At 40.3% G+C, this 27,756-nt stretch overlaps 1 protein-coding gene across 1 annotated transcript; it reads left to right on the forward strand.

The window, feature by feature from the left end:
- Positions 1–1,471: 1,471 nt before the first annotated feature.
- LOC127674321 (medium-wave-sensitive opsin 1) lies at positions 1,472–27,418 on the forward strand. Its single transcript, XM_052170075.1, has 6 exons — positions 1,472–1,568; positions 6,831–7,127; positions 10,941–11,109; positions 12,326–12,491; positions 15,829–16,068; positions 27,308–27,418. The coding sequence occupies exons 1-6, from the start codon at positions 1,472–1,474 to the stop codon at positions 27,416–27,418; spliced, it is 1,080 nt and encodes a 359-aa protein (XP_052026035.1).
- The last annotated feature ends 338 nt before the right edge of the window (positions 27,419–27,756 follow it).

Raw genomic sequence — 27,756 nt, forward strand, 5'->3', positions numbered from 1 at the left:
GAGAAAGAGGAACACTACTCCACTGCTGGTGGGATTGCAAGATGGTGCAACCACTTTGGAAATCAGTCTGGCGGTTCCTCAGAAAACTAGGCATGACACTTCCTGAGGACCCTGTTATACCACTCCTGGGCATATATCCAGAGGATTCTTCAGCATGCAATAAGGACACATGCTCCACTATGTTTGTAGCAGCCCTATTTGAAGTAGCCAGAAGCTGGAAAGAACCTAGGTGTCCTTCAACGGAGGAATGGATACAAAAAATGTGGTATATTTACACAGTGGAATACTATTCAGCCATTAGAAACAATGAATTCATGAAATTCTTAGGCAAATGGATGGAGCTGGAGAACATCATACTAAGTGAGGTAACCCAGTCTCAAAAGATCAATCATGGTATGCACTCACTGATAAGTGGATATTAGCCTAGAAACTTTGAGTACCCAAGCCATAATCCATATATTAAATGATGTCCAAAAAGAATTGAGGAGTGGCCCCTGGTTCTAGAAAGACTCAGTGCAAGAATATAGGGGAATTCCAGAACAGGGAAGCGGGAAGGGGTAGATGGAGGAACAGGGGGAGGGAAGAGGGCTTATGGGACTTGCGGGGAGTGGGGACCCAGAAAAGGGGAAATCATTTGAAATGTAAATAAAAATATATCAATTAAAAAAGAATAGAATGATACTGTAGAATGATAGTACAGAGAATGGAGACATTAATTCTACCAGCCCATGAGTCTTTACTCAGCCCAAGAAGCTAACTCAAAGGAGATTCATCAAGGCAACTGTATTCTAGGACCAAGTAGAAGGGAGGTCGAGGAAACCTTAAGAGAGGTTGTGCTTCCTGAGGATGCCACAGCAAGAAAGCAGGTGTTTTTGCTTGGAAGTGGTCATGTTCAAGGAATTAGTGTCTCCTACTAATTGTGAAGCCAGCAGCAGCTACACTGCTATGAGCAGAGGAGGACAGTGAGGCACCCTGTCTAGACAATGTCAAGAAGCAGGCAGCAGCTAGCTGCTTTCAGCAGATACAGAGAAGGGAAGTAGATTAGAACTCTGACCGCCCCCCCCCCACTCAGACTCTGGTCCACAAACCCCTTTTTCCTGATGGATAGTAGTAGAAAGAGATGGAAGACAAACCCATGTAAATTAGCCCTTGTAAACAAGCAAGAGCTACAGTGGCTCCCACAATCTCTACTGCAAGCTAGGAATGGAAAGGGTGGTGTGTATGCATTATCCAGGTTTCAATGCAGGCAAATGGCCCTGAGTCACCCCTGTAGGTTGGATTCAGAAACATGGAAGTGAGGGTAGGAGGGGTGATCTAAGTCCTGGGCCCAATTAAGAGATCAGATGGTGAAGGGTTTGGGGGCCCTTAAGGTAAGGAGGCCTGGGCTGATCCTGCAGGCTGATATAAAGTCCTTGAACCCCATAGGAAATGTGCCCAGTCTGACAGGTTCCAGAGACAGTTTTCTACAGCCATGGCCCAAAGGCTTACAGGTGAACAGACACTGGAACACTATGAGGATAGCACCCATGCAAGCGTCTTCACCTATACCAACAGCAACAGCACCAGAGGTGAGCAACAGGTGCACTAGAGGTTCAGTCAGCAGGCCAGGTCTCTCCTTAAAGCTTACCTAGAACCTAGGATTGGCAACAACCTACTTTAGCATTGCTGGAGTCACCACTGTAGGAATAGGGACCTCAGGCCAAACTAGTTAGAAAGCATAAACTTTCTGTACTTCACCTCCACAGGATTGTTTTGGTACCTGTGGCTTCAATGAGACACAACACCTCTATTTTCTGATGCCAGGGAGTTTGTTTTGTGTAAAGCTTCAAATGTATATCAAAGTAATGGGAAAGTATCACAAACTCAGGTCCTTATCATAAAACTATAACTTGCAGAGATTTTATCTTATTTCATCTATGACTGTTCCAATCCCTTTTCTCATGATTATTTTTATTTAAAAAAATGTTTTATTTATTTATTTATTTACACTCCATATTTTATTCCCCTCCTAGTCCACCCTCCAACTGTTCCACATCCCATACCTCCTCCACACCCTCTGTCTCCACGAGGATGTCCCCACCACCCACCCCACCTCACCAGACCTCTAACTCCCTGGTGCCTCCAGTCTCTTGAGGATTGGGTGCATTATCTCTGACTGAGTCCAGACCAGGAAGTCCTCTGCTGTATGTGTGTTGGGGGCCTCATATCAACTGCCTGGTTGGTGGCTCAGTGTCTGAGAGATCTTGGGGGTCCAGGTTAATAGAGACTGCTGATCTTCCTATAGGATCACTCTACTCCTCAGCTTCTTCCAGCATTTTCCTAATTTAACCACAGGGATCAGCAGCTTCTGTCCATTGGTTGGGTGCAAATATCTGCATCTGTCTCTTTTAGCTGATTGTTGTGTCGTTCGAATGGCAAGAGAGTATGTAGATAGACAGATGGATAGAATAGAGAGATACATACATACATACATACATACATACATACATACATAGAGTTGCATATAGACATCAGAGGACAACTTGGGAACATTATGTGTAGAGGTCTGAGGATAACTTGGGGTAGTCAGTTCTCTCTTTCCACTATGTGAGACCCAGGATCAAATGTCAAGCTTGGCTGGAAAGAACCCAGATGTCCCTCAAAGGAGGAATGGATACAGAAAATGTGGTATATTTGCACAATGGAATACTACTCAGCAATTAGAAACAATGAATTCACAAAATTTTTAGGCAAATGATTTGATCTGGAAAATATCATCCTAAGTGAGGTAACCCAATCACAAAAGAATACACATGGAATGCAATCTCTGATAAGTGGATATTAATTAGCCCAGAATCCCTGAATACCCAAGGCACAAATCGCATAACAAATGACTACCATGAAGAAGTATGGAAAGGGTCCTGATCCTGGAAAGGATTGATCTAGCATTGGAGGGGACTATAAGGACAGAGAAAAAGGAGGGAGGTGATTGGAGAATGGATGGAGAGAAGAAGGTTTATGGGACATATAGGGAGGGGGGATCTGGGAAAGGGGAAATCATTTGGAATGTAAACAAAGAATATAGAAAATAAAAATATAAAAAAAAATGTCAAGCTTGGCAACAAGCATCTTTACCTACTAAGCCATCTCACTAGATCCTCCTGATTCTTGAGTCTAAGGCACAAATCTAACACATTATATCCTTCTTTATTTAAAATTTAATTTTTTTATTTATTCTTCACTCATACATTCCCCTCTCTCCATTCCTCCCAGTCTCTTCCCTCTAAGATGATAGAACTCTAGAAAACATAACTATGATATCATCCTAATACCAAAAATTCAACAATGTTTCCTGGACAGTATGCATTATCTTAGTTGATGTTAGAAAGATCTTATTTTCAACTCATCATGGTAGCAAATCTTGTTTTCCCATCACCTAGGAGATAAAAACAGAAAGATCAGAAGTTCAAGGTACATCCAGAATTTGAGGCCATTCTGTCATATATGAAATCCTGTGTCAAAAAAGGAAATTAGTCAGTTGTAGGGGTGTATACCTTTAGTTCTAGCATTTGTGAGGCAGAGATAGGTTGATCTCTTTGAGTTTGAGGCCAATTTGTTCCACATAGCAAGTTCCTGGCCAACTCAAGTTCTTGGCTACATAGCTCTTAAGACTTTGTGTCAAAAAGATCATGTTTTGTTTTTGTTTTACATTAAAATTTAGTTATTTATTTATCAGAGAATGCATATACAACACCCACATAGAGATCAGAACTTGTGACAATAGTGAATTCTCTTCCAGCATGTGTGTTCCATGGACCAAACTCAGATTGCCACTGAGTTCTATTGACAGCCTCATACTTGTTTGTTTTTGGTTTTGTTTCTGTTTTGAATCAGAGTTTTCTTATGGTTCTGAAGTCATCCTGGAATTTATGGCCCAGGGTGGCCTTGAACTCATGATCTCCTATGTCAGCCTCCAGAGTTCTGGGATTACAGGCATGAGCTATTATGACCAGAAAAAAGTGTTTTATACTTTTTTTTTTTTAAAAAAAAGTTGACTTGAATCAAGGCCCAAATAAAATGTACAGATTCATGTTGACTACTAGATCAAACCCAGTGCTTCATGTATGCACACTACCATGTATCTATTTCCTCAACCCAATTGCTACATCTTTCATTTGCCTTGCACTTTTTTAAAAAAAAAAAAAGAAAAATAACTCCTTTCCTTTGGGCTTTCCCTCTCTTCAAACATTGCTAGTGACTAGCCTATGATGTGATTTAACTTGCCCCTTTGAATTGTATTCATTATCACCTTTCTCTTCTCTAAATTAACAGTTGATCTGAAAATCTGACTGGTACGAGAGGCATCTTTTGGCAGAAGTAATAGAAATAAAAGCAAGTTCTGGATCAGGAGTTTCTGAGCAAATCTTTATTGGTGCATCAACTTAAGCAGAACACTCTCAACTTAAGCAGAAAGTACTCAGTATTGATAGAAAAAGAGGTCAGGCTGTTCTGCAGATGGAGGACGAGAGGCAAGCTTTTCTTTGCTGGTTTATCCTGAAGATTTTCTCCCGGCTACAGCTTTGGTTTCAAAAGATATTATATTTCTTATTTAAGACACTGGCTAATCCTAGAAATCCAGGTGCTGCAGGTCTATACACAGAACTGAGTAGACTCTGTCTCAAATGTCAACACAGTAAGGTGGAAGACAGATGAGTCAAGCTGTATCATCCCATCCTAGTCATGCTATCAGACACCTGCAGGCCAAAGTAAAGAGACAGAACTTCAGCATAATTAGCCTTCAGGTCCCTAAACATTAACCTAAGACTCTAAAACCAAAACCCACACCTCAGAGTTGTTCTCTGCATTGTAGCTAGTAAGAAATGACATTAGTGATCTTTGAGCTGAAGAAGTGAATGAGAACACTTACTGCTCTTCCAGAGGATCCAAATTCAAACCCCAGAACCCACATCAGGTGTCTCAGAACTGGAGTTTGTAATCCAGCTCCAGGGAATCTGGCACCTCTATCCTCTGAGGATAAATCTTAAAAAAGAAGAATTAGCAATCATTAAGTTAACTGAGAGCCAACAAAGCTAAAGTTCTTATTTAGTTTTCTCTCAGTTGTTAGACCAGCATCGAGCTGGAATCTTGTGTCTCAGTGATGACAGCTTTCAGAAGCATCTCTTAGGAAATCACAAGTTGCTGATGCACAATGCCTACACACATAAATAAAATATTTTAAAATATCTTAAATAGGATTGCTAAAGACCTAACATTTGTACATGTCTTTTCATACTTAGGATGTATGTCCTCCCCCCTTTTTTTAGAGATAGACATGCACCAGCACACCTGGAAATCAGATGTTACATTTATGTTTAAATTTTAGGTCAGGCATAAGCCACTTTGCTTGTAATCCTAGTACTTATAGGCAGAGGCAGGATAAGTTCAAGGCTAGCTTGGTTTACATAATAAGTTTCAGATCAGCCAGATCTACATAGATAAACCCTGTCTCAAAATACATTTTATTTTATAATTATGTAATATGTTGGTTAAAAGGTTCCAAAGGAGGCAGGCATAGTGGTGCATAGCTTTAATCCTAGCAATCAGAAGACAGAAGCAGGCAGATATTTGTGATTTTGAGGCCAGCCTGGTCTACATAGCAAGTTCCAGCACACCCAGGGCTCAGTAGAGATAACTTATCCAAAAATAAAAGAAAAATATTAAATTAATAATAATAATAATAATAATAATAATAATAAATGTTCCAAGGGAAAATCTAGAACACAAGATATATTTGAAGAAGTCCAGCTTCCTTGGCCCAATTGTTTTCTTTCCTGTATTCCTTACAATTATTTTATGTGGGAGCTGACTTTTGATACCTTTTTCTTGCTTATTTCTTTATGAATCTTGTTCAGACAGGAGGGACAGGCTTCTCTTGTGTCTTTGCTGCCTGGGCCTGGATATTTACTTCTCTTTGTCAGTGTTCTGCCTGGTTTGAAGTCTATCATGTAGAAGGGGATCTGGCTTAGAATCTGTGACATTCAATTGCTCTAACCTCTTTGTTTGTCCATAAACTAGAGATTCCAAATACCACCCAGTTCTCCCTTCTCTGCTCCAGTTAATCTTCAGTGCTTTACCAGGGGAGATACATTACAGTCTGGGGGTTCTCTGTTCTCAGGTCTATTAAAATCCCTATTGTTTCATACTATTCCCTTCTGCATCGAGACTAAGACTCTGTGACTCTGGGGTTATGAATGGCGTGTTCTTATATCTCATATTGGGGGGGGGGATTCCTGGAAAGCTGTGCAGGGTTTCCTTTTAGAAACAAATAGGTCCTGTACACAGAGTGAAGTAGAGGTATCACAGGATGCAATTGTGCTGAAGGTGAGATTTTCCTGTCCCTCGTAGCACAACCATAACAGCCCTGTTTTTGTTGAGCTATTTTGTTTTAGGGAGTTTGGGGAGACTTAGTGGGGTTGGTGGGCTTTAGGAGGTGTTGATGGGTTTTGTTTCCTTTTTGTTTTTTTATTTTTGTTTTGTTTTGTTTTTGGAATGCATAGACTGGAGAATTCTATCAAGCACAGGTCTCTTTGTGTGTATTTTGCTAATGCTGTAAGCCTTATTATCCAGTAACAGAGATTGGGGCTTGGGACCCTATCAAATTATTCTGGCAAAAGGCAGCAATGGCAAATGTTCCCCTTTTATAAGGACACCCATCCTACTGTATTAGGGCTCACCCTAATTGGTTTATGTACAGGTCTGACATAGAGCAAGGAAAAGTGTGGTCAAGTTGCTGGTGCAGCTGCATAAAGCTTTGTGCAACTCCTCCTGTATGTTGTACCTCTTGCCTCCAGGTCCCTTTGAAGGTCCCAATTATCACATCGCTCCCAGGTGGGTGTACCACCTCACCAGCATCTGGATGATTCTTGTGGTTATTGCATCTGTCTTCACTAATGGACTTGTGCTGGCAGCCACCATGAGGTTCAAGAAGCTGCGCCATCCTCTGAACTGGATTCTGGTGAACTTGGCAGTTGCTGACCTAGCAGAGACCATTATTGCCAGCACTATCAGTGTTGTAAACCAAATCTATGGCTACTTCGTGCTGGGCCACCCTCTGTGTGTCATAGAAGGCTACATTGTCTCATTGTGTGGTAAGCTGAAAGAAACACAACCTGGTATGCCTACAGGGAACCATACTGCAAACACTGAGGTTCACAAATGATGTTCGTGTATGAGGCACAGTCTGAAGGGAGATACTCATGGTAGACGCTGGACCACAGTCAGCACAAGGGTTGGAGGACACATTTACAGGATTCTGAAGACTTCCATCTAAGCACACGTTTTTAACTTAGTTTGATTGAGTTCAACATCAAGACAGGCTCTGATTTTATGTACCTAGTTTGGGGCTGTGTGGCTCATGTGGAAAGAGACAGATATTGCACCAGAGAATTCCAGAAACATATGGAAGACAGGCTCTTGGCACTTTAGATAGACTCCTACCTAATTCAGGAATATACATGTTTTCATCCTATTTCTCAGGATTGTTAATGGCACTAGATGAGCTGTTATCAGAAAAAAGACAATTCCCAAAGCTTTTTGAGATATTGACCAGATTTTAGACACTTTTCTTTACAACCATCCCTAAGACTAGTTGTCTATGATTTGCTTAGGTTAGGTAACTAAGGGCTGATGAGATGGTTCTGTGGGTAAAAAAGCTTGCTGCCAAATCTGATATGCTATGTTTCATTTCTAGGACCCACATGTTAGAAGAAGAGAACCAACTCCAGGAAACTGCCATCTAATCTCCATATATACACTATGGCTATACACACATAAAAACACTAAAAAGTAGTGGCTAAGAAGTACTAGTGTGATAGGTTCTGTGCTGGAGAGGGCACAGTAACCAGATGGGGACAACACAATGCCTCTGTTACCTCCTCTCTTACCTTATCTCTAAATGGTCAAAGAGAGTCCAGAAGTAGTAGCCAGTTTGGAAGACAAGCTTTGTTGAGCGTATATAAAAAGGAATGTCATGCTTATAAGCAGACACTTTGAGAGGTCCAGACTGAGGGTGGAAGACCCACAAATGGACATAGTTGGAACCCCACTTACCTAGCTGTATACCCAGCAGACATTTATCAGTAGCTGCTCCTGCTTTTGGTTCTCTCACTATTGTCTCTCCTTGCCCCTCATCCATTTGGCAGATAAAGTTCAGACCAGAGGGAGTATGGGGCTGTATCCCCAAACCATAAGGGTAGAATAATCAGGAAAGTTCAAGTAAACAAAATTTATCACCCAGGTCCAAGTGCTTTCGGTTATAGATGTGTGCCTTGGTGGTTACTTGGCCCTAAGTAGCATCCTCATGTCTGGCTCTGCCTCGGCTAGGCTTGCCTTTGTCCTACTCACAGTGTATTCTTGGTTCACTCAGGTGTCCAGTAGACAGAAAATTTTGGTGTCACAGATTTCTTCACCCTCAGGAATGTTTACAAATGCATAAAATTAAATCCACAACATTACAAATTATCAATTACATTGAAAAATAGTTATCAAAGTTTTGACTATTAGTGACATAGTCTTTCATAAAAAAAATGTAAGTATTTCTGGGCAATGGTAGCACACACTTTTTTTGTAATTCAGTGAGTTTATTATATCCAGAGTTGCTCAACAATCACTGCAATCAATTTTAGAATATTTTTAATAGTCTTGAAAGAAAAATCATCTCTGTTAGCAGCCAATTGGCGTTTCCCCAGTTTCTGTCCTAGGCTGCCTCTAGTCATATGTTCTAGACATTTCATGCATTTTGTGATACACTATGTTTTTTCTTCTGAGACTGATGTTTTCACTTTGCATGCTTTTTTCAGGGGTCTTCCTGTGGCAACATATGTGAGCATTTATTTTTTTTATTATTTTATTTTTTGTTAATCATTCCACTCATTTACATCTCAAATGATATCCCACTTCCCAGCTACCCCTCAAAAAAAAAAAAAAACAAAACCCATCCCACATTTGCCCTCCCCCTCCTCTTTGTCCGTATGGGAGTTCTCCCCCACCCACCCACACTCTCCCACCCCACCGTTCCAGCATCCCCCTTATTTTGGGGCATCACACCTCCCCAGGACCAAGGGCCTTCCCTCCCGTTGTTGTCAGGCAAGGCCATCCTCTATTACATATGTATCTGGAGCCATGGATCCCTCCACCTTTGGACAACACTCCTTAGTTGGTGGTCTGGCTCTGGGAGAACAGGGTGGTCATGACAGCCTATGTTGTTCTTCCAATGGGGTTGCAATCCCACCCCTGCTCCTCCAGTCCTTCTGCCAGCACCCCGACCAGGTTCCCTGTGCTCAGTCTGATGGTTGGCTCCAAGCATCTGCATCTGCATTGGTCAGTTGCCCCACATGGGGATTGATCATGTCTGCAGACACCAAACCCGACACCCTCTTGCCATGGTCAAGAGGTGCTTGCTGACAGAAACCTAGTGTGGCAGTTCCTTGGGTGGTCTGGCCAGCAACTGACCAATATAGAGGTGGCACACATTTTTAATCCCAGCAGTCAGGAGACAGAGGGAGGCAGATCTCTGAGTTCAAGGCCAGTCTAGTCTACAGAGTGAATTCCAGGACAGCCAGGGCTACACAGAGAAACCCTGTCTCAAAAACAATAAACAAAAAAACCAAAGCAAAACCAAAATGTATTAAACTATGAACTAAAATAGAGCTGGAGAGATGCCTTAATGATTAAGAATAACAGTTGCTCTTCCAGAGCACCTAAGTTCAATTATGTAGCACCCATATGAAGGCTTACAACCACTTTAAATTCTAGTTCCAAGGGATATATCTCCCTCTTCTAACTTCCATGGGCATTAGGCATACATGCACTAAGCATACACAGGCATATATGCAGGTGAAACACCCATAAACTGAAAATAAAAATAAATACTTTTTAAAAATTCTTCACTAAAACATTAGCAACAGTGTTCTGTACTAAAGTATTTCAGCAATGATCTGATCTGACTACTAATAAAAACTCAGTCAAGTGACAATGTGTAATAATGTGAGGTGATATGAGAATATCTGTCACTTTTCTATCTAGCTGACTGAGTCAGAGGTATTGCTAATACTGCCAAGTTCCTAATAGAAGGTAATACAGAGTGTCCTTTAGAGATTAGGTGAATGACAAATGCTTTTCCCCACCCTGGTTTGTGGATCCCTGAGGCCTGCGTACACCTTTGGACATAAGATGGAGTGGGAACCTGTGCCATCCTCCAATTAGAGAGAATCTGAGCTGTCCCCAAACGCTTAAAGAAGCAACAAATAAACAGGAATGGTACAGATCATACGTTCTGTTTCTTTGGAACAATAACACCTCAATGTGATTATGCCAGTATAGACATGTGTTTCCAGGAATTTCATCAATGACATCAGAGGAAGACTGTCTCAGAGGCCAAGGGAACAAAAAGGGTTTGCAGGGTCCCTGTGGACAAGGCAGTCAGCTACCATAGCTCTTTCTTTTTTTTTTTTTTTTTTTTTTTTTTTTTTTTTTTTTTTTTTGGTGATAAGGTATGCAGGCTGAGGTTGAGGAGAGCTATGAGAGTTCTAAGTTACCAGCTTTGGGATTCTATGACTCAGTAACTGAACTGAGAACTAGGGCATCATGCTCCAGAGCACAAGCAACTATGGTTAGAAGGAAGGTAAGAGTAAAAAGATGAGGGGAATGCAAGTCACTGGGTTTAGCATGGAAGCAATGCAGATGAGCCCAAAGGAGATGGGGAAAGAAGGTGAGACACACATATCATAAACATGGATTGAAAAAATATCCATTTACCAAGAGGTCCATGGTACTCTGGATCTAAAAACATTTCCAAAGATTTGGTGTGGCAGCTAGGAGTCTTAAAATCTGCCATCCAGGAGGAGGAAGCAGTATAAATAATCCTTTGGCTTGAAGCCTGGTCTGTCTCTTCTTCCCTGTAGGGATCACAGGCCTCTGGTCCCTGGCCATCATTTCCTGGGAGAGATGGCTGGTAGTCTGCAAGCCCTTTGGCAATCTGAGATTTGATGCTAAGCTGGCCACTGTGGGAATCATCTTCTCCTGGGTCTGGGCTGCTATGTGGACCGCCCCACCAATTTTTGGTTGGAGCAGGTAAGGGTGTGATGATGCTAGAAAGGTAGTCTCTGTAGGACCAAGTGTGGAAGGTCAGACTTTGATCTTTGGGGAAATCACTTCTGGTTTCTGGGTCTGTGTGGCTCCTTGCTTACAAGAAGGAAAGAGGAAACTCTCCTTAGACTCCCAGTGAGGCATGCACATAAATGTATGGATGTATTTGCCTATGACATCAAAAGAAGCCCTGAGTCTCACTCCCTAGACTATGAAAACATTTATCTCAAGTATAAGAAGCTCACAAGAAGACTAGGAATATTCAAACTGCACATCCTAGGGCTATAGTGAACACTGGGTACATTCAGATTTCAGGGCCCTCTTAAAAGCTCTGTGCCAGGCACTTCTCATACATTTTACCCCACCACCTTTAGAGTTTTCTTAGACAGTACAGGAGGTCATGGAAGCCATATATATCCTTGCCAGACTTATTCTTTGGAGGAAATACTCAAATCTGATGAGGCAATGACTTAGATGTTTGCCAGGGATGAATGAGACCTGAACAACTGATTTTACTGTTGTACATGACAATCTTGAGTGTGTGTTTCTGTGGTATTTAGAAGAGAATGTTCTTTCTTTGGAAAGCTTCCATCATTGTGTGAAATAAGCCTTGTAAACAGTTTGTCTTTCCCCAGAACCACAACGACTGCCAGTAATTAAGAATGTCCTACTGCTCGTGCTGGTGGAGGCTTAGATTGGATTACTTCACTTTACTTCCATGGTTACCCAGTGAGCATGCCCCTTCATTATAGCCCTGGCATAAAGTGGCCTCATAAAAAAATTCAGATATTTTTAGGTGTTTCAAAAAAGGAAGAGAAAGAGGAAGCCTCTTCACCTCCTTATGAAAATATTCTGGAACCAAGTAGTGATAATTGCACAACCTTGGGAAAGTCTTGAATGTCATAATCACAATTTTTATATTGTGGCATATTTAGCCACAAAGAGAAAAGATGACATGAAGTATATAAATGGATGAGGATTTACCAAAATCCTACTAGAGAGTTTTAAGATGATCAGAATATTCTAGAAGTACAACACTGTATAGATATGAAAGACTATTGACTTGTTTACTTCTAATTGGTTAATTTCTTCTCAATTTAAAAAATCCTCTGACTCACGTCAGGTGTGTGCCCTGGCTGGTTGAGGAGGTTCCAGGTTGCTTCAGCTTGAATTAGGATGGGCTGCTGGCCCTTCTTTTTAGGTACTGGCCTTATGGCCTGAAGACATCCTGTGGCCCAGACGTGTTCAGCGGTACCTCGTATCCTGGGGTTCAGTCTTATATGATGGTCCTCATGGTCACGTGCTGTATCTTCCCACTCAGCATCATCGTGCTCTGCTACCTTCAAGTGTGGCTGGCCATCCGAGCAGTAAGCCCTTTATCCTCTTGCCCTCATCCCAAACTTGCAAGATGTGTAGGTAACTCAGAGGTACACCTGGTAACTCTCCTGCCTCCACATTGCTCTGATCCCAAATCAATCAGTCCACCACAGTCTCTCAAATGCACCCCCCCTTTATTTTTGGAGACAAGGTCTCAGTATGGAGTCCTGGCTGGCCTGAAATTTGCTATGTAGATCAGGTTAGAATCAAATTTATAGAACTCCACTTGCCTCTGCCTCTTGAGTGTGTATATATTCTAGAGTGGCTAAACATTTTTATCCCCGTGAGTCTTAGTTGCTGTTCAATTGCTATTAAGAGACATCATGATCAAGGAAACTCATAAAAAATCATTTAATTGGGGACTTGCTTACAGTTTCAGAGGCTTAGTCCATTATGATCATTGTGGGAATCATACAAGCATGGTGCTGGAGCAGTAGCTGAGAGCTACATCCTGATCTGAGGCAAAGAAAGGAATGCTGGCCTGTTGTAGGCTTTTGAAACCTCACCTTCAGAGACATACTTCCTCTAACAAGGCCAAACCTACTCCAACAAGGTCACCTCTCTTAATCCTTCTCAAATAGTGCCACTCCCTGATGACTAAGCATTCAAACACCTACGGAGGGGGCATTTTTATTCAAACCACCACATCATATAAGCAGATCCCATCCCTATAAGAAAATATCAAGAACCAATGGTATGGGACAGGAGGTGAAACTCAGTAGTAGAATATTTGCCTAGCATGCATTGAAGCCCTGAGTTCCATCCTAAGTACCAAATAAACTGTGAGTGGTGGCTCTTAGGCAGTGAAGGCAGGAGGATCAAAAAAGTTCAAGGTTATCCTCTGCTACGTAGCAAATTCAAGGCCAATTCAAGCCTGATATCTACATTGAGTAAGGAGATTCAGGGAGTTCCTTTGGGAGATAAATTTGAGGGATTTTTATTATTTAAAAAGTATGTACGATGTTTTTTTTTTTTATCATTTTCTTTACCCTTTCCCAACTCCTCTCAGGTCCTCCCCACCCAACTTCATATTCTCTCACACTCTCTGCCCCCTCCCTCTTTCTCCCTCAGGGAAAAAAACCACAAAACAAAGGTCAAAATAAATTAACAAGCAAAATTCATTAAGACAAAAATTACCCAAACAAAAAGTTCACAAAACAAAACAAAAAACCTAATCAAACAAACAACAAACCAATCATGGAGTCCATGCTGTGCTAGACAGCTATTCCTGGGCATGGAGCCTACCCTGGAGTGTGGCAGATATACCTAGTGACATTCTGTTAGAGAACATTGTTTTCCCCTTTCTCAGCGGGTATCAGTTGCAAATGGCTTCTTAGTTAGGGATGGAACTTCTTTCTGTGCTGAAATTTTGTATGGTTTGACCTTTATAGGTTCTTCTGTGTGCTGTTACAGCCCTTAATGCAGAAAAGGAGTTAGAAATATTGTAAGACGTAGGGGTGATGAATAGCTCCAATGAAACTGTCATTCAGACACAACAGGACTGATATACACATAAATCAAGTTCCTGTAGTCTCAAAACCTGGCTTCCTTGTTCTCATTCCACTGAGATGGAAAGTGACTGCCTGCCCATTCCTAGAGGACTCAGTAAGGGAGCAGAGCTCTCTGTGCCCTCCCCAGGCCCAGTACAGCCCTCCCAAGGAGCATAACCTACAGAACACCTATATCCCCTCTACAGGTGTCTTAGTTACTATTCTATTGCTGTGAAAAGACACCATGACCAAAAGAACTTTTTTTTTTAAAAAAGCATTTGATTAGGGGATGCTCACAGTTTCAGAGGGTGAGTCCATAACAAATGTAGTGGGAAGCATGGCAGTAGACAGTCAGGCATGGCACTGGAGCAGTAGCTGAGAATTTAATCCTGATCTGTACGTTAAAGGCAGAAAGAGATAGACTAACCCTGGCATGGGTTTTTAAAACATCAAAGCTCACTCCTCAAAATGCACCTCCTCCAAGGTCATACTACCTAATGTTCCAAAACATTTTCACCAACTAGAGACCAGATGTTCAAATACATGAGCCTATGGGGGCCATCCTCATTCAAACTACCACAATGAGGCTCTTGGTGAAGACCGAGAAGTGAACTCCAGAATGTCATTTGCCTCTACACCTGCTCAACCCTGTCCTGTGTCTGCTGCTCCATCTTAGGAGGCCTATTCTTTCAGGAGTCCCTATCTCACCAACATCCCTATCCAGATCAGGATATCACTGGGGAGCCCCTACAAAAGATAAGAATAAGAGAATGTGTACTGGGTACTGTATGCTGAGTGCTCTGTGTTCCTTTAATGGTTTTCCTCCCCAGCAAAAATTTTCCCTTTGTTAAACAATTCCCCTACCACTTACTTTATGTACCATTTGTTCAGTGCCTTAGCACTGTGTAGCTCAGGGGGCAGAAAGTCCCTTAAGGTGATGCTTTACCTATATGAAGGTGCTTTGTGCTCACTCCTGCATGAGCAGGTATTCATAAGCTCTTTCTGGAGAAGAGACTATGAACTCCACCAGGAGGCACCATTCACCTTCATGTATTGTAATGAAGGCTGCCAATTGGTTCCTGTGTTGGTGGTCCCATATCAGAATCAATTTATCTAGATCCCACAGTGTTTACCTCCACAATGTTTCCCTCCAGCTTCAGCAGTATTAGCTCTTAGCTAGCAGAGTCCATTACTGCTATTCCAGCTCTTCCTATATTATAGCCTTCCTGATTCCTTTTATAGTTGTCTGTCATCAGTAAGCCTTCCACAGCAGATAGTGACTAGCCTCTAGAAAACCTGGGGGAAGTGTATGTATAGATCTTGCGTTGCCACTGGGCACCTGGCAATTACCAGGCCTGGTTTAGTTAAAGCAAACTTCACTTCTAGGGCTCCATTCAGGACTCCAGACTCAAACCTGAGCACAAGACTAGATCTTCTTGGAAGGGATCAGATACAGACTAAATTCAGTCTTCTAAGTTCTCCTTCACAAGTTTCTGTAAAACTATATATATATATATATATATATATATATATATATATATATATATATATATAAGGTTTGGTCTGAGGGTTATCCTTAGCCAGGCTAGCCACTTGTTCCCACAAGGTCTACATAAAGCCAGCTCCAGGACCACTCTGGCTCCCAAGTCAGGTCATTCTCTGACTTAGGGTGGGAGGCAGGATTGGGGTACTAGGTGGACTATGTCCTACTCCCCATATATCCCTAGGTTTACCTCTTCTTGCTAGTATCCTAACTTATCACCTGAGCAATACCAATAGTCTCTCTCTCTATAGAGACCTATCTGAGTAATCCATTCACCGTCCTTGTCTTCTCTAGGTGGCAAAGCAACAGAAAGAATCTGAGTCCACCCAAAAGGCCGAGAAGGAGGTGACACGCATGGTGGTGGTGATGGTCTTCGCATACTGCCTCTGCTGGGGGCCCTATACTTTCTTTGCATGTTTTGCTACTGCCCATCCTGGCTATGCCTTCCACCCTCTTGTGGCCTCCCTACCATCCTACTTTGCCAAAAGTGCCACTATCTACAACCCCATTATCTATGTCTTTATGAACCGGCAGGTAAGCAAAAGCCTAAGCAGATCAAACTCAAAATGGCCCAGAACTCAGTAAAGGTTCTTACCTGGAATCAAATCATCAATAAGAAAGCTTTATGGAGTGGGGGTTAATCATGATCCTCCAAGTAAAATAAGTGTGGAAAGGCTCCACATGTGACCCACCCTGGCCAGACCTCAACTCAGCAATGACCTCTGGTATCCTCACACTATCTTCACATGAGTCTGGTACTTAAGAAAGTGTGGTGCACTGCAGGCTCTTCCCTTCTGATGATCCCACAACTATGGACAAGAATCTTCTAAAGGTGCTGCTAGAATGCAGATGAACCAAGCATTCAGTGAGTACACAATGATCCTAGTTAGTTCTGTTCCTTTTTTGTTTACAGATTCAACTCTAATTTTTTTTTCATTTCAAACCTTGACTTCAGATTTTTGCCTCTTTAAAAGTTTAGATTTTCTTGGTTACACTAGCTAAGAGTCCAAGGGCGTTTATGAGCTCATAAATTGGTTTAGAGTAAGCATGCTATGGCCTTACCCAAGGTCTTGTCTGAGGGCATCCTTAGCTGCCATTTTGGACTTTGACACAAGTTGCTTGTGGCTCTTAGAACCTCCTGGTAGGTTATAGGTGGACCTTATGAGGCTCATCACCTTCTAAGTGTCATTTGCCTTCCTCTTTCTTGAATACATCATATGCACTTCATTAAGGAGCATCTACTGTGTGAGTTATTAGTAATCAGAAATATTCAGTGGAGCCTCTCATTTTATCAGACTCAGTGAATATTTCCAACTGATTCTTCTTTCCTATCTCATCTTTCTTCCTCTGGTGCTTGGGATGGAAAACAGACCCTGGTGCATGCCACGCAAGTACACCACCCTGGATCTCCTCTCCCAAAAACCTGAAAGCAGTCCTAGAAAGAAATCCTTGTGAAAGACAGGAAACAAGGGTAGGAATTGAAACACATTGTTCTGGGCAGGTGCACAAATTTTGCTTTCTCTCATTCTGCTAAATTCCAAGAAAACTAGAGCAGGGGATTTCATTCTTGTTCACTGCTATATACCTCCAGAATAGAGTTAGAGTCAGGCATAAAGTGAAAACTGAGTAGATCACCCAGCTTTTCAGTCAAATTCACGTTGTTATTCAGCCCATCTCTGATGTTCTCAATGTCAACACTTAAGTATTCTCATTTTGAGGGGTTTAATGTTACAGGCCATGAAATAGAGCTGAAATTTGGGGACACTTTTAGTTTGGGTTCTCAAAGCTTTGTATTGATGCTCTTTAGATAGCATTGTTTTTTGTCACTGCCTAAATTCCACAAACTTCATGGCTTAAAACAACAGAATTGTATAACTCTGTGTATGAGTACTTCCTAGTATACACAAAGTCCTAGGCTAAGCTCCTACCTCTACAACAAACAAACAAAAAACAAGAAAATAGAGTTGTAGAACAAAGGAAGCAAGGAGAAAGACATTAAGTTTCTCACAGTTCCACAGGCCAGAAATCTGAGGTTTAGATATCATCTGGCCTCTGGAACTGTGAGAAACTTAATGTCTCTCTCCTAATTTCTCTTGTTCTACAACTCACAGGCATGTTGCTACAATATTATGCTTTACATAACCCTTTTTCTGTATGTGTAGTGTTGCACAAATTATTTAATCCTGACACAGGGTTTCTACCCTGCCTTTGATCATTTAGTTCCCAAATAAAAAACACACACAATATTTATATTTATGATAAGCCTTAGACAGTACAAGAGCTGGACAGATACCTAGCCTCTTTTTGATATTAGAATCAACTATCCTATAGATAATCCTGAATTATTACTTACTACTTACTATGTTTCATCTAGGCTGCTTTTTCCATTTCTTTTTTATTATTTATTAGATATTTTCTTTATTTACATTTCAAATGTTATCCCCTTTCCTGATTTCCCCTCTGAAAACACCCTAACCCATTCCCCCTCCTGTGCTCACTAACATATCCACTCCTGCTTCCCTGTCCTGGCATTTCCCTATACTGGGGCATTGAGCCTTCACAGGACCAAGGGCCTCTCCTCCCTTTGATGTCCAACAAGGCCATCCTCTGCTACATTTGCAGCTGGAGCCATGGGTCCCTCCATGTGTTCCCGTTTGGTTGGTGGTTTAGTCCCTGGGAGCTCTGGGGGGTCTGGTTGGTTAATATTGATGTTGTTCCTTTGGGGCTGTAAGCTCCTTCAGCTCCTTGGGTCCTTTCTCTAGCTCCTCCATTGGGGACCCTGTGCTCAGTCCAATGGCTGGCTGACAGCATCCACCTCTGTATTTGTCAGGCACTGGCAGAGCCTCTCAGGAGACAGCTGTATCAGACTCCTGTCAGCAAGTACTTGTTGGCATCCACAATAGTGTCTGGATTTAGAACTGTATATGGGATGGATCCCCAAGTGGGTCAGTCTCTGGATGGTTTCCTTCAGTCTCTATTCCACATTTTGTCTCTGAATTTCCTCCTATGGGTATTTCCCCCTTCTAAGAAGGACTAAAGTATCCACACTTTGGTCTTCCTTCTTCTTGAGATTCATGGGGTCTGTGAATTATTTCTTGGGAATTCCAAGCTTCTGCACTAATATCCACTTATCAGTGAGTGCATACCATGTGTGTTCTTTTGTGACTGGGTTATCCCACTTAGGATGATTTTTTTTTATTTTTTTGGTTTTTCAGGACAGGGTTTCTCTGTATAGCCCTAGCTGTCCTGGAACTCACTCTGTAGACCAGGCTGGTCTCAAACTCAGAAATCCACCTGCCTCTGTCTCCCAAGTGCTGGGATCAAAGGCGTGCGCCACCACCGCCCGGCTAGAAGTTCTTTTATTGGTGAGAATGTTTTTTGGTCTCCTGAATTTTTTGCTATTTCAAATGAATTTGAGAATTCCTCTTTTTTTGTTGTTCGGTTTTTTGTTTTGATTTGCATTTCCCTGATGACTAAGGATGTTGAACACTTTAGGTGCTTCTTAGCCATTTGATATTCCTCTGTGCAGGAATTTCTCTGTGCAGCTCTGGCTGTCCTGGAACTCACTTTGTAGACCAGGCTGGCCTTGAACTCAGAAATCCACCTGTCTCTGCCTCCCAAGTGGTATATTTACACAATGGAATACTACTCAGCAATTAAAATTTTAATTCTTCAGCAAATGATTGGAACTGGAAAATAGCATCCTAAGTGTGGTAACCCAATCACAATAGCACACACATGGAATGCAGTCACTGATAAGTGGATATTAGCCCAGAAGCTCTGAATACCCAAGACACAATTAACATATCAAATGATTCCCAAGAAGAAGGAAGGAGAGGGCCCTGGTCCTGGAAAGGCTTGATGCAGCATTGTAGGGGATTGCAAGGACAGAGAAGTGGGAGGGAGTTGATTGGGGAATGGGCAGAGGGAAGAGGGATTATGGGACTTATGGGGAGGGGGGAACTGGGAAAGGGGAAATCATTTGGAATGTAAACAAAGAATATAGAAAAATTTTAAAAATTGGGTACAGAGCTAAACAAAGAATTTTCATATGACGAATTTTGAATGGCTGAGAAGCACCTTAAGAAATGTTCATTTGTTTTGCATTAGGGTTGATTTGTTGTTTCTTTGTATAGTTCTTTTTGTTTCGACTTGGTTGATATTAGCTCTGAGTTTGATTATTTCCTGCTGTCTAATCCTCTTGGGTATATTTGCTTCTTTTTGTTCTAGAGCTTTCAGGTGTGTCATTAAGCTGGTAGTGTATGCCCTCTCCAGTTTCTTTTTTGGAGGCACTCAGGGCTATGAGTTTTCCTCTTAGCACTGCTTTCATTGTGTCCCATAAGTCTGGGTATGTTGTACCTTCATTTTCATTAAATTCTAAAAAGTCTTTAATTTCTTCATTTCTTCCTTGACCAAGGTATCATTGAGTGGAGCATTGTTCAGCTTCCATGTGTATGTGGGCTTTCTGTTGTTTTTGTTGCTATTGAAGACCATCCTTAATCCGTATTGATCTGATAGAAGGCATGGGATTATTTCAGTCTTCTTATATCTGTTGAGGTCTGTTTTGTGACTGAGAATGTGGTCGGTTTTGGAGAAGGTACATGAGATGCTGAGAAGAAGGTATATTCTTTTTTTTTTTTTTTTTTTTTTTTTTTTTTTTGGGGATAAAATGTCCTATAGACATCTGTTAAATCCATTTGAACCATAACTTCTGTTAGTTTCACTGTGTCTCTGTTTATTTTGTGTTTCCCTGATCTGTCCATTGATGAGAGTGGGGTATTGAGATCCACCACAATTATTGTGTGGGGTGCAATGTGTGCTTTGAGCTTTAGTAAAGTTTCTTTTATGAATATGGATGCTCTTGCATTTGGAGCATAGATTTTCAGAATTGAGATTTTTTTTCTTGGTAGATTTTTTCCTTTGATGAATATGAGGTGTCCTTCCTTATCTTTTTTTATTACTTTTGGTTGAAAGTTGATATTATCTGATATTGGAATGGCTACTCCAGCTTGTTTCTTGGGACCATTTGCTTGGAAAAATAGTTTTCCAGCCCTTTACTCTGAGGTAGTGTTTGTCTTTGACACTGAGGTGCATTTCCTGTATGCAGCAAAATACTGAGTCCTGTTTACATATCCAGTCTGTTAATCTATGTCTTTTTATTGGGGAATTGAGTCCACTAATGTTAAGAGATATTAAGGACTAGTGATTGTTGCTTCCTGTTATTTTTTATGTTTGTGTGGTTATCTTCTTTTGGGTTTGTTGAAAGAAGATTACTTTCTTGCTTTTTCTAAGGTGTAATTTCCCTCCTTGTGTTGGCATTTTCCATCTATTATTCTTTGTAGGACTGGATTTGTGGAAATATATTGTGTAAATTTGGTTTTTTCATGGAATATATTGTTTTCTCCATTTATAGTAATTGAGAGTTTTGCTGGGTATAGTAGTGTGGGCTGACATTTTTGTTCTCTAGGGTCTATATGAGATTTGCCCAGAATCTTCTAGCTTTCATACGCTCTGGTGAGAAGTCTGGTGTAATTCTTATAGGTCTGCATTTTTATGTTAGTTGACCTTTTCCATTACTGCTTTTAATATTCTTTCTGTGTTTAGTACATTTGGTGTTTTGATTATTATGTGTCAGAAGGGTTTCTTTTCTGGTCCAGTCTATTTGGAGTTCTGTGGGCTTCTTGTATGTTCATAGGCATCTCTTTCTTTAGGTTAGGGATGTTTTCTTCTATAATTTTTGAAGGTATTTACTGGCCCTTTGAGTTTGGAATCTTCACTCTCATCTATACCTACTATCCTTAAGTTTGGTCTTCTCATTGTGTCCTGGATTTTCCAGATGTTTTGGGTTAGGAGCTTTTTGCATTTTTCATTTTCTTTGACTGTTGTGTCAATGTTTTCTATGGTCTCTTCTGCACCAGAGATTCTATCTTCTATCTTGTATTCTGTTGTTAATGCTTGCATCTATGACTCCTGATCTCTTTCTTAGGTTTTCTATCTCTGGGGTTGTCTTCCTTTGTGGTTTCTTTATTGGTTCTATTTCCATTTTTTTAAAAGATTTATTTTTATTTATTATATCTAAGTACATTGTAGCTGTCTTCAGACACACCAGAAGAGGGTGTCAGATTTCATTACAGATGGTTGTGAGCCACCATGTGGTTGCTGGGATTTGAACTCAGGACTTTCAGAAGAGCAGTCAGTGCTCTTACCCACTGAGCCATCTCTCCAGTCCCCTCTATTTCAGTTTTTAGATTCTGGATGGTTTTGTTCATTTCCTTCACCTGTTTGGTTGTGTTTTCCTGTAATTCTTTAAGGGATTTTTTTGTTTCCTCTTTAAGGGCTTCTACCTGTTTACTTGTGTTTTTCTGAATTTCTGTAAGGGAATTATTTATGTCCTTCTTAAAGTCCTCTATCTTCATTATGAAATGTGATTTTAAGTCAGAGTCTTGCTTTTCAGGTGTGTTTGGTAACCAGGGCTCCCTGTAGTAGGAGAACTGGGTTCTGATGATCCCAAATAGCCTTGGTTTTTGTTGCTTATGTTCTTGTGCTTGCCTTTTGCCATCTGGTTATCTCTGATGTTAGCTGGTCTTGCTGTCTCTGACTGTGGCTTGTGTGTCCTGCAAGCCTGTGTGTCAGTACTTCTGGGATCCCAGTTCTCTCCAGGAGGAATTTAGGTATGGAAAGCTGTGGTACATGGTCAGCTCTGGGGTGCAGACAGAAACCAGATAGATCCTATCCCCAGCTGGTCCTTGGTTCCTGTGTCCTGATGGCTCTGATCAAGTCCCTCTTCGGTTAGGAATTTGAAGAGAAGTGTTGGTCTTACCTGTGCTTGCATGTATGTAGGCACTCTGGGAGATCAGCTCTCTTCTTGCTGTATTTGTGTATGTAGCTCTGTGACCCAAGATCAGTTCTGGGCACAGATGGAAACTGGAAGACTACTGTCCCAGGAAGCCCCTGGGTTCCTGTGTCCTGAGGGTTTGGGGGAGGGGTTTCTTCTGAGCAGCAGCAGTGGTCCTCCCTATACTCACTGGCCTGTCTGTACTCCTGGGAGGCTAGCTATCTCCCTGTACCACCTGGGTATAGAGCCCTGTGATAGAGGATGGTCTCCAGCTGCAGACAGAAACTGGAAGGCCCTGGGCTGCTCTTAATCTCAATTGGTCAGACCTCAGGACCAAGTTTTCTTGACTCCTAACCCATGGTGGCCTCTCCTTCCTCCTCCTGAACCTTCTTCTTCGCGGTCCCGCTCTGAATCCCAAGCCCAGGAAACCTAAACCTCACCTATGTCAACTATTGGCTGTTGGCATCTTTATTTACCAATCAGAAATATCTTAGGGCCAGAGTATACATTCAGTCTCTCATCTTTGTGAAAAACAGGTCTTGGGGGTCTGCACTTAGCATTATAATAAATAGCAAAAGACTAAACCTTAACAATTCCCCTTTTAGTCCAATAAAAGGTCCTTTTCTCTCAGATACAAATTGAACAGAATTATAAAAATTATGAAAATTATAAAGTAAGGTATACAGTTATAACATTCAGTCAATTATATTTGGCAATTTAGATAAAGCATTTTATCATCTATCCTAACATAAAGAGTTTACAATCTTGTACCTCAATCATGTTTGATTTTAACTTGTATTACTACCTGAAAACCATCCTTTTACATCTAGAATACCTTCTTTAATGCTAAACAATTTAAGTTCAATTATGAGACTATAACTAGTCTTCAACCCCATCAAAGATTTAAGAAGGAATATATATTTGAATATGCAGGAATGTAGCTTCCACACTTAAACAACTGGCAGAGACAGCTGACTACCTGGTTAGTCCTCAATATTCCTTTTAACATTGGAGCATCTATCTTCAGCCTTCTGGCCCACAACATCTGACAGCTCTTAAGTGAAGCAGGAATTTATAAAGAACTAGCTTACTCTGTCTTGGCAGAGCTAAGCAGTTGACTACCCTGTGTCCATTTGTCCTTTTTTGACAGCATTCTGTTTGTAGATAAAATTAGGTCATTTCATGCCCAGTGGCTAGCTTGCCACAATTGAAGCAACTCCACATGGAAGTATTGATGCTCATCACCTTCCGTAAAGTTGAATGGGGCTACTGTCAGGAGTAGACATGTCTCATAGTCAAAAGATTGTCTAATAATGAAATAACATTAAATGCTATATTCTTCGGATCCCTGATGCTTTTGAGCTATTTGAGCTAAACATTGATTATTTTTAGCTATTTACTATTTGAATAACCTTGGAAACATTTTATTGTAATTAACTAAGCTAGACTCTAATATGACTATGAGTGACTATCTGACTTTTAACTGGCATTACTTAATTATTCTAAACAGTGCATAATAGCATCTATTAAAAGGACTGGCTCTATGCCTTGTATTCTTAAATGAGTTGCATAGGCACAATGCCTAAGAATAATAAAATTAATTTTAAATTTCATATCAACATACAAATATTTATACCAATGAAAACCTTAAACTATCAATATACAAATCCTGTACCAATGTAAGGAGATATAACTTCAATTTTGCATCAGAATATTGAGATTTCTACCAATGTAAGATTATGGTTCTAAAATACTTTAACTAAATTTAATATTCCATCCATATTTGTGTAATTTGTTATAATATTTATTCTATGTAATTTATTCTATTCAACCCCCTCCCTTTTAACTAAAAAAAAAAAAAACAGGACAGAGAAGTGGAAAGGAGAGATAGAAACCCTGGAGTCTAAGCTTTCTTTTAGTTTTCTTCCTGTCCAAAACTATAATTATTTGTAAATTTTCCCTTAAAATGACAGCATATCCATAGTTCATAAAATGATGAAAACCATAAGACCCAACATAAGAGATTAGGAAGACCATCTTCTTATGATTGCTTCTTGCTTAATTGGGGTAAAGAATTCCTATTTGGGACCCAAGGGGGAAATGTTTGGTTTTTTTTAAAAGCTTGCTGCAGTATTTTTGCCACGTTTTTGCATTATTCAGTCTTGGTGTTGTCTATCCAGGCTATGTGTTGTTTGTCCAATCCAGTCTTTGTGTTATCTGTCCAGTCTATGTATTGTCTGTCAAGCCTTTGTGTGATCAATCACTTGGGGTAGCCCTTTTGAAGTTGATTTGCATGCATATTTTGGAGAAATCAGTAGCTGAGAGTCTGCGAGAATGAATCACCTGGGTGGGCTGCCAGCTCTGTGAAGGCGTTCATGTCTCAGCTGACAAGATGTTTTTCCCTGCTCAGATCTAATCTTTATAAGTTTTGTTGGTAGTCATGTTTTTTCATTCCCTGTAGATACATAAGCATAACCATCTTAAAACTATTTCAGGTTTCCATTCTAATGTCAACACATCCTTATAGTACATTGGTTGGCCTAGTTCCTCAGTTTTTTCGATAACCCAGTATATCTCAGCTGCTGTTGTTCCTTTTTCACTAACATTAAGAAAATTGAGAGTTAACAAAGCATTATTTAGTCTGTCCCTGGGGGTTTCTTTCTCACTTTTGTTTAATAAGCAACTCTTTTACAGCACAGTTGACTCTTCCTATAACTGCTTGTCCTGTGTGATTATGTGGTATACCAGTAACATGCTTTATATTATAATATGCAAAGAACTGATTCATCTTATTGAATATATATATATTATACAATCAGCCCTTTCAGAACTTAAAGCAGTTGCCCACTGAAATCCTGAATATGTGTCAATGGTATGGAGTATATAACTTTGTTTTCCAAGTTTTGCAAAATGAAAAACATCCATCTGCCAAATGTCTTTCTTTTGGTACCCCTAGGGTTACTGCCAGCAGGTAATGGAGTTTGGTTGTATAGAGAACATGTAGAACACTTGGCAACAAGACATAACTTGTTGCCAAGTGACAGAAATTTTTCGTCTTTGAACCTTTCCCATTAACATGTTTTTCATGAAATTTTAAGGCTTCTAACACATTTCCTATTAGTAATTGGCCAATTTCATCATTCCCATGAGCAACTGTGCAAACCTGTATGAGACCGAATATGAATAATATACAATGGATAGTTTCTACTTCCGATGGCTTGTTGCAATTGTATAAATAACAAAGTGAATTCAGAGTTATCACATACAAATTCATCAGTCTTTATCAGGTACAAACTCAACTGTTTCTTTTTATTTTGGGTATTTTCTTTATTTACATTTCAAATGTTTTCCCCTTTCCAGGTCTCCCCTTTGGAAACCCCTTATCCCATCCCCCTTCCTCCTTGCCTCAGCTGTTTCTATATGCAAAACGACCGTTTCTGCATATAAAGAATCAGTAATTATGTTAAGAGATTAGGATAATCTAGTAATACCATAAGAATAGCATACAATTCTGATTTTTGAACCAATGTATATGGACTTTTGATCACCTTGCTTATTTTACCTGACTTATAACCTACCATCCCCATCTTTGCAGCAATATAAAATGGTGCCTCTGAAATTGTTCTCTTTATTGTACATGGAAGAATCCAATTATCTCTTTTTATAAACTGTATACATTTGTTTTTCATATATTTGTTATTAATTTCACCCAAGTAGTTACTACAGGTTCTTTTCCAATCTTTCTTGATCATTCATATGACATAATCTCAGCATTTGTAAGAGATACTACAATTTGGGTTGGATCTTTTTCCTAACAATTGATGTAGTCTTATTCTACCTTTTATAATTAATTCAGAAATCTTTTCTATAAAATGTCTTCACTTTTTTACTGTGTTTATGAACTAAGAAAATCCATTCCATAATACTACCTTTCCTTTGCATAATGAGACCAGTAGGAGAATGAGTTGAAGGTAAAATGACCAGAATACAATCAAGTTTAGGATCGATTAGATCCAAAAATGCCTCTTACAGTCTTTGTTCTACAAGAGTTACCTCTTTTACTGCTTCAGCTGTTAGACATCTTAGACTGTTTACATTTGAATGTATTTGTAATGTTTGAAACAAATTACTTAACTCATAATTAATCTAATTGTAGACCTCAACCAGTTAATATCTCCCATTAATTCTTGAAAATCATTAAGAGTTTTTAATTGGTCCCCATGGATCTGTACCTTTTGTGGTCGAATTTTATGTTGACTGATTTTATAACCCAAATAACTAAGTGAATCTCCCCTTTGTATTTCTTCTGGAGCAATCTATAGCCCCCAGCATGGCAGAATTCTTTGTGTTACCTTAAACATACTCTTTAAAACATCTTCTTTCGGAATCAGGACAGAATGTCATCCATATAATGATAAATAATAGATCAAAGGAATTGCTTATGAATTATTTCTAGTGGTTGTTGCACAAAATACTGACATAAAGTTGGACTATTTAACATTCCCTGTGGAAGTACCTTTTTAATCTCTTTAATGGATGATTATTATTCAAAGTAGTTATAAATCTTTTTCTCATAAGAACACTGGTCACTGGACTAGTAATAATGCTACTCTAGTATGACCTCAATGTAACATACATGTGCAAAGACCCCCATTCCAAAAAGTCAGTCACAGGATCCAGTAATTAGAATTTGCCATATTTTTTACTAGAGGTCATAATTCAACTACAATCACAATTAACTATTGAACTGGATGATTCAGACCTCCTCCATCCATATGTGTAAAGAATGAGCTGAGCTTTCCCCATCCCACTCATAATATTCTTAATGGAAGAAGGGAAGGTGTACATCCACAAAGTGACAGTACAACCCAAGTCTCACCGTTAGCACAGTGCACTTGCCCTTTCTGCTTTGCTGAATAATGTTTTATGTCCTTCTAGTTTCGAAACTGCATCTTACAGCTCTTTGGAAAGAAGGTTGATGATAGCTCTGAACTTTCCAGCACCTCCAAGACAGAAGTCTCATCTGTCTCTTCAGTGTCACCTGCATAAAGTCTGCCTCCAACCTGTCCCATCCATCAAAGCTTTGGCCATGTCTTACCTCTCTTCTCATCTATCCTTGTGAAATAAACATACTTTCTCCTTGCTCAAACCAACAAAGTTCCAGAGATGACTACAATCTGAGATTATCTAAACTGCTGGATGTTCAGACACCAGACCTGGAGGGAATACAATGTAGGCAATGATACCAGAATATATGTGGGTTTTTTTCCACTTTTAATCCAGTCCCCGTGTCTGTAGATATTATGAAAAGAGCGTGGAAAACTGGAAGGAGAAGGTGGCATCTGCATGTATCTCACTGGGCTTGCAGTTAACAGAATTAAGGAAAT

The sequence above is a fragment of the Apodemus sylvaticus genome, chromosome X, assembly GCF_947179515.1.
Source record: "Apodemus sylvaticus chromosome X, mApoSyl1.1, whole genome shotgun sequence".
NCBI lineage: Eukaryota > Metazoa > Chordata > Mammalia > Rodentia > Muridae > Apodemus > Apodemus sylvaticus.

Bases quoted from the DNA above. Each gene is read 5' to 3' on its own strand.
- LOC127674321 (XM_052170075.1), top strand. From the start codon at position 1,472: ATGGCCCAAAGGCTTACAGGTGAACAGACACTGGAACACTATGAGGAT. The intron at 7,128-10,940 runs GTAAGCTGAAAG...TCTTCCCTGTAG, and splicing joins CTACATTGTCTCATTGTGTG to GGATCACAGGCCTCTGGTCC. The intron at 11,110-12,325 runs GTAAGGGTGTGA...CCTTCTTTTTAG, and splicing joins CCAATTTTTGGTTGGAGCAG to GTACTGGCCTTATGGCCTGA.